The 7131-nt window shown below is 42.8% G+C and overlaps 1 protein-coding gene across 4 annotated transcripts in view; it reads right to left on the minus strand.

The window, feature by feature from the left end:
- Positions 1–6876, minus strand: part of TCAIM (T cell activation inhibitor, mitochondrial) — a 31636-nt gene extending 24760 nt beyond the window's left edge. Inside the window, exon 1 of one of the 4 annotated variants that reach the window (XM_019634356.1) lies at positions 6506–6876. In XM_019634356.1, coding sequence (XP_019489901.1) covers positions 6506–6731 — 226 coding nt within the window. In that variant the 5' untranslated portion in view covers positions 6732–6876. The other 3 variants (XM_019634371.1, XM_019634362.1, XM_019634379.1) reach the window with 3 other exon arrangements.
- Positions 6877–7131: the final 255 nt, after the last annotated feature.

Genomic DNA, 7131 nt, shown 5'->3' on the forward strand with positions numbered 1-7131 from the left:
GCTCAAGAGTTTGAGCTCTGAGCAACAGCGGTTGGATTCCCAGCCCGAGCTGAGCTGCTGCTGAGCTGCCAACAGGTGGCAGGATGGCTCAGCTCAAAAAAAAAAAAAAGGAATATGAATGGGAAGTAGATGAAATAATGCAGCAAAGCTCCAACCAACACGTTATCCAGCCTAAAATGATCCTACAGGCAGCCCTGACAAGCCAGAATTATTAAACCATGTACTGCACCGAGGCCTATCATGCAACAATGCAACCTGTTTCAATTGTCTTTTGCAGCAATATCTTAGAAGTTTATAAAATCACAAAGTCTCCAAATGATGAACAATGTGGGTGATCTAAATGACATGCTTTATTCCAGCTTCAAAAGTAAGACATCAAAACAAACAGAGCACTGCAAAGAAACTGTTATGATAATTGATTTGAAATAAACGTTTTGAAGTTTGAAAGTTAAAGCACGCTAAAAAGACAACAGAAAAATTCGAAATCAATTTAGAAAAGACTCGTTGCTTCGTATTTGATTCACAAAGAATTTCAGAGGCAGCCAGTCAAGTCACTCTTCAGGAGTTTACATATCTCCACATTTATGAGTAAGAATTGATAGGAAAAGCAGTTGAGTTAGCCAAGAAAGCAGCTTTAGGATTTAAGCGTTAGTTTGGAATTAGTCTCCAAAGAATTACCTACAGCAACATTGCAAAAAGCAGAGAATGTATCCTTCATGACTTCCAGACATGAAATGGAACATGAAGTGTGTTGTTCAGAGAAATTATATAACATGTCTCAGAAGCGTTTCCATAAAAATTAACCAGAGCAAAGGAAAAAAAAGTTCCTGTACTTAAAATACTGGTTTTCTGTTGTCCAGAAAAATTATTCACTGTTCACTTTATAATCACAGGTTATAACTAAACTGCTACTGAGCAATGGCTAATAAAGGACATTAACACTTGGAAATAAAATAGATTTTCCTAATGAAAATAGAATGTTCTCAAATACAAGTCTGAACATTAAATCATGGTTTCTAGATTTAGAAAGGGAAAACATAAAAAAAAAGTTAGGCTATTACAGGTTAAGAGTTAGGTGTTTCCTGCCTGTTTATTTTTATTTTTTATTAGTAGGCTATTTCCTAAAAAGCTTCACACTGCAGCAGAGTAAGAGAATTAGAATCTAGGCCTGTGCTGTCTAATAAGGTAGGCAGCCACTAGCCACATGTGGCACTTGAAATCAAGTGGTTTTTTGCAGTTTTTAAAAGGAAGATTTGACAAGTTTCACTTAGCGCAATACACCTAAAAAGGATTTTTTTTTTGAAATCAAGTGTTTTAAGTGTAAAGTACTCATTGGATTGTAAAGATTTAGTACAAAAAAAGAATGCAAAGTACCTCATTAATACTTTTTGATATCAGTTAGATGTTGAGGTAATTTATTAAAATGAATTTCACTTTTTTCTTTTTGCTTTTTTTTTTTTTTAAATATTTTTATTGGGGAATTGGGGGGATGGGAACAGTGCTGGGGAATTGGGGGAAGGGGAACAGACAAGTTGCTGTCCTTTTGTTCTTCAATCTAGTTGTGGAGGACGTTGCTTCACTGGCCCAAGTTGGCACCATCATTGTGCTCTTCTCTGGCGAGGCAGATCAGTCGCCGGCTTCTGGACGGCCGCTCACTGCGGCTGCTGGCCGCTCACGCTGGCTGCTGGCTACATACGGTAGCCCATGGCAACCCACTGCCACAGGGAGTGCAGCCTACGCCGTCGCCGGCGACTCATGGCAGCCCAGCTCCAGGTTGAGCTGTTGTTCAGCATCTTAGCTGTGGAGGGCAGTGTCACTGGCCCTCATATGTGGGATCCGAACCGGGGCCCTCTGGCATCCCAAGCGAGTTCTTAACCATCGCGCCACTCGGCCGGCCCTCTTTTTGCTTTTTTAAAAAGCAGAACACAACCAGGTTTTGTCTTTTGCAATGTACTATTAAAAATTTTTAATTACATCTGTGGCTCACGTTGTATTTCCATTGGACTGGGCTGGTCTAAGCCAATGCAAGGCATAACTGCTTTAAACCAACAGGACACTGTCGGAGGGGGAGACTGCACAACGGTGAGGGCGGGGAGGCTGGAGTGTCTGCCATCTGCATTCAGATCTTGACTCCAGCACAGACTAGCTGTGAGCAAGGGGAGGTTATTTCACCTGCTCTAGATGTGTGTTTCCTTATCTAGTAACACAGTACAGATGGTCCAAGAGCAAGCGGTCTGTTCTGCTACAAAAAAAGTCGCTTTGATGTGACTTATTCTGTGCAATTGGTAAGTAGGGAAAAGGTGTTACATCATATGCAGTTTTTTCCCCCCAGTATGTTAATGATTTGGAGAGATCAGAGGTGGGCTTTCTATAAAAAAGGCTTTAGCTATATGTAAAGACTTAAGCAAAAACCCGAAAATTCCCCTTTGGGGGATTTCAGTTCCTTCCTTTGGTTTAGGAAGCAGATGGTTAGTGGCTTTAAGTATCCCTGTATTTTCCACTACATCAAGCAATCTGCGAAGCTGCTGGTACGGATGAAAAAGCCAGAGCTCTCCACAGGTCTTATTTTGAGTGGTGTATTTTTTGTTGTAGCCAATGTCTATTCAGTTAGTGAATATTTTATCAAATTTTGTCTTACAATGAAACAACAATAAATACCAGGGGTACCAAAACCATGTATACAAGGGGACACGTTGGTCAGCGTTGCTCAAGCAGTAGTTTGCCGTAATCAGAAGTGTCTGGACGCTGATGGTAACCACTTTGAGCACCTCTTGTAATTGCAGAAGTCAAACGTGACTTGTATTCATCTTTTGTTATCCGTATATACTATTACAATTTTAATAGAGTTTTCCTTTCTTAAAATGTGTGTACATTTTTGGGGCACCCTCTGTACATACAGACATCATTGTTGGGCCTATATCTGAACTCACTAGACTGAAGCTATCTTCACTGTTTCGTATTTAAGAAAAAATGTTGAAACCCACATTTAAAATACTGGAAATATTCATGAGAGGTTGTTTCTACAAGGTGAAATGTAACCTAGCACATTATAATTATGTTTTAGCTCTCTGGGTAGGGGACCCCACATCAGATTTCTGTACCTGTTTTTAGGAGTACATTATGTATGAAAATAGGGGCTACATATCTCATAAGAATTTTGTGCAACTTAAGTCAAATTGATGTACATAAGGGATTTAGCAAATAGAAAATTCCTAAGAATGGCAACTATTATTATAATAATTATTATTATATAATTCAGGGTATATAAAAAACTGCAGAATTCTTTTTTCCCTCCTCATAAGTGCTTACATGTAGCTAGAACATGCAGTTAAATACTGAAAACAAATTCTGTGATTGGAAAATTCAGAATTATCAAAATACGGGATCAATGTCTGGAAGTCTTAAAAAAAAACAGTGTGAGGCTACATACAAGTCAAAAAGCACAAATGAACGATTTCACTTCAGACTTTAGCGGAAAAATGGAAACTATCAGAACAAATAAACATGGCTATTTATTTTTACTATTCAAAGACAAAAAAGTTAGCACTTGCGAAGCAATAAAAAGACAAATTTCCATGGTAGCAGCATTTCTGCCCCCCAAAAAGAACTGAAGAGTGTATAATAAAGGTTATTGTGTTGTTGGAATTGCTTTTTTTTTTATGAATTAATAAAGATGGTGTTTTTCAACTGAGAGGTGGAGGGGCAATACAAGAGGGAATGTGACTTCTTTTCTTTTTGCCAACAATCCCCTCTCCCCCCCAGTAGTGGCCAATTCATTATTTCTATAGGTAAATGCCTATATACATAAAAAAGATATTCATTTAATAATGCTGATATTCACGCAACCAAGTTATTGTTCTGCTCGTAAGATGATCATTTCCTATTTAAATCATTAGAAAAAAATGAAAAATATTTTTTCTGGTTCTTTTGAAGTCCCCTTGGAGTCCTATGAGTTTTTTTAGTATTTCCAGTAAGATCTCTTTGAAGAGTAGGCTCTGACAGCTAAGTGACGGAAGGCGTAATCAGATCAGGATCCAATATTGGAAAATAAAGGGATAAGCTGGGTGGGCCTGCAATCCGTGTCAACATGCCTTCAGGATTCTGATGAACACTCAAAATTGAGAAGCACTGCTTTAAGGAATCCTGATTCTATCGTTTTACAGGATTGAGGTGTTTGTCAGAAAACTTTTAAACTTTAATTCTTTAAAAATACTTGTTGAATTCTAACTTAGGGAGAGATCTTTAGCTACTCAGTTGTATGCTAAAAAAAAAAAAAGAAGTTTTAAACTTTTGCTTGAACTAGGTGTTTCCTGTATGGTTTACCCACGTCTTGATATTAAAAGAAAGAAGAAAAAAAAAACTAAGTGGAAGCAGGGTTAAAGCCCCGCTGATTGGCAGGCCTGAACAGCTGTTTGCCTTTTCATGTGGCACAGTTCTTGGGTCAGCCCTCCTCGTTGCAAGACCAAGAACCCAATTTTATCACTTCAGCCAGATATAAACAGGTCCCAGGAAAACAAAACCATTAGGGGCCTAACTGATAACTACAACGTCAACTTTTTCATTTACTATAAGAAATGTAATTGCTAAGACTAGAAGACTCAGATCTGTGGTTCTTTCCCTTATAAGCCTAGTAGTACACAGCAAATCAAATTACCATTGCAGAAACAATATATACTGCTTCAGAGGAGAGTTGGATGCTCTTGTTTGCTAGTGAGAAGTGGTCTGAAAGCCGGGAGCACCCAGGTTAACTGGAGGGTTCTTGTCTCGAGACATTCTTAAATGGGTGGTTCTTGTACATATTGCATGTAGCCCACTATCCTTCCTTATGGAAAAGCCTCAAGCATGCTACAAAATAACGAAAATGGCTACATTGTCTTATCAGACTTGGAAGGCACTCTGGGTCCTTACCTCACCCAATTCATCAACTGGCATTTACTAAGCACTTAACGCGCTAGGTTCTGTGCACAATATTGGGAATAGAAAAACATGAAGATAATTCCGCCTCTCCAAAAACTTACAGCCTAGGAGAGAGGGAGGCAGTAGAAAGACACAAGCAGATAACTGTAAAACAATGCAGTAAACGAAAAGATAACAGCCACGCACAGAGTATTATGGGAATCACCTAGAATGGGGGCTGTGGAAGGCCTTTTCTAGGGAGATGGGTGGAGGGTGGAAGGGCACAATTCATTTACAGAACACTGTAAACGACTGCTGTAATCCACTTAACAGTGATATTAGCTTCTATTCCATAAAATGAAAGTTTCTGATTTTAACCAAAATTCTGTGCAGTTTCAAATAAAATTTGGTAGAAACCAGTGGAAAAGCCAAATTATGGGTAGTTTAACAAAAACGTTTGTTTTGCTTAGATTACTTTTGATAGATACACAGTCACATGTTTGCCAAACAGCGGTCCTACGATTGCTCTTTGGCCGTCTGGCCCAATTTTTATTTGAAAGTAACTTATTGTAACAAAGTCAATATCCTCAGGCTACTCTCATTTAAACTGACTTTCCTTAGCAACTATCTGTTACGATTTTTAAAAGCAGTTTGTTCCATCAAGGAGGGATAAAAGCGGGCAGTTTTTCCTGGCTTTTCAGTTGAATACTTCTCAGGGAAGGGCAAACGGCAAAGAAAAACCAAAAGCAGCAAGTTCTATTAGATAACTCAAGAGCAAAGTCTACAGATACCTTAGCTTCTTTTTCTAAATCTTTTACTATGAAGTTTGAAGCACCACAAGTCCCTAGGATACGTCAAAGACTTGGGGTCAACATTATAGTCGGAAGCAGGGAAGCCTAACGAAATCGTCTTTGGTTTCTTACTTCAAAGCAAGTTACAACGGACGCGATGCGGCCACTCCGGCCCCTGGCATCGCCTCAGTTCAAAAGTTAGTCGTCGAGCTAAGGTGGCTCTGCGCGCAGCCCGCCGCGACCCCCCTTTCTGCCCGGAGCAGCCTGAAGGCACAACTGCAGCCCCTCCCCTGTTGCTCCTTACAGTTCCCGTTAAGAGTCCGCCGCCAGGGTTTCCTCCGACCTATTTCACCTCCCACCGGGTATCAGGAGGGAGGACGGTCGCTCCCCACGCAGGGCTGTGCGGGGGCGCGCGCGCGGCTGTAACGGGGCGCATGCGCACCGGGGCGCCAGCCCGGCCAACGAGCGCGCGCCGCGGGGCCCGCCGCTCCCGCCTGCCCTCGCCCCGCTTGAAGACAGCTCTGACGGGCTCTCCCGCAGTGCTCTCCGAGCTCCGACCCCTAAAATCTCAGCGGGGCGCGCGCTGCTCCACCTCGCCATCCAGCGTCGCTGGCGGTGAGCCGGCCCCTGGGACGCGGCCGCAGATGGCGCTCTCATTGGCTGGAGCGTGCCAGGCCTTCCTCCCTGGGGCGCCTGCGCTCAGCCCGAGACGCGGATTAAAATCTTTAGCGGTACCGTGCCCCGTCCTGACGTCAGCGCCTAGGTGACTGCCCCGCCTTCCCCGCCGCTTCGAAGCCCCTGCCCCTTGGTCTCCTTACCGCCCAGCTTGGAGTGAACTGTGCGCGCTCCGCCTAAATCTTTAGGACGCGCAAGTAAGCCCTCCGAGATATGAAGAACTGGGTCAGAGGGAGTCGGAAACGACAGGGCGGCAGGTGGCGGGGCCTGGCCCAAGGGTCGGTGGAGAGGGTGGGGAACGAAGGGCACAGAGCACGCGCTGGAGCCTGGAGCTGGGGGGCGGGAGGGGGCGCTAGAGGGCGCGCGCATGCGCTGGTTCCCCCAATTTACCCCCCTCCCCTACACCCGGGGCTCCCAAAGAGAGGGTTGGCTAGGCTGTTCGGCGGATCAGCCCGCGGAGCTTTCGGAGCTGACGCTTTAGGGACTACTGTCAGTTGAGAGCTCCAGATTTTACAGGTCTTATTGAAGTATGTCTTTGGGCTGTTACATAAATGTAGCTAATTAAAAAATTTTTTTTTCCGGTTTGCATTTTTCTTTGAATTTGGCCCCTTCAATATCTGGCTATTTTCAAACCTTAAGTATTTTCCACCATCAGCTTGAGTTTTCACTATTAGCGTCCTGTGACTTTGATTATCCCTAGAAACTGCCAGAGATGAAACTAGGCAAATACAATAACCGCTTTCCCCTTTTCTACCTTTTGGCACTGCAG

This window comes from Hipposideros armiger, unplaced genomic scaffold, assembly GCF_001890085.2.
Source record: "Hipposideros armiger isolate ML-2016 unplaced genomic scaffold, ASM189008v1 scaffold_18, whole genome shotgun sequence".
Lineage (NCBI taxonomy): Eukaryota > Metazoa > Chordata > Mammalia > Chiroptera > Hipposideridae > Hipposideros > Hipposideros armiger.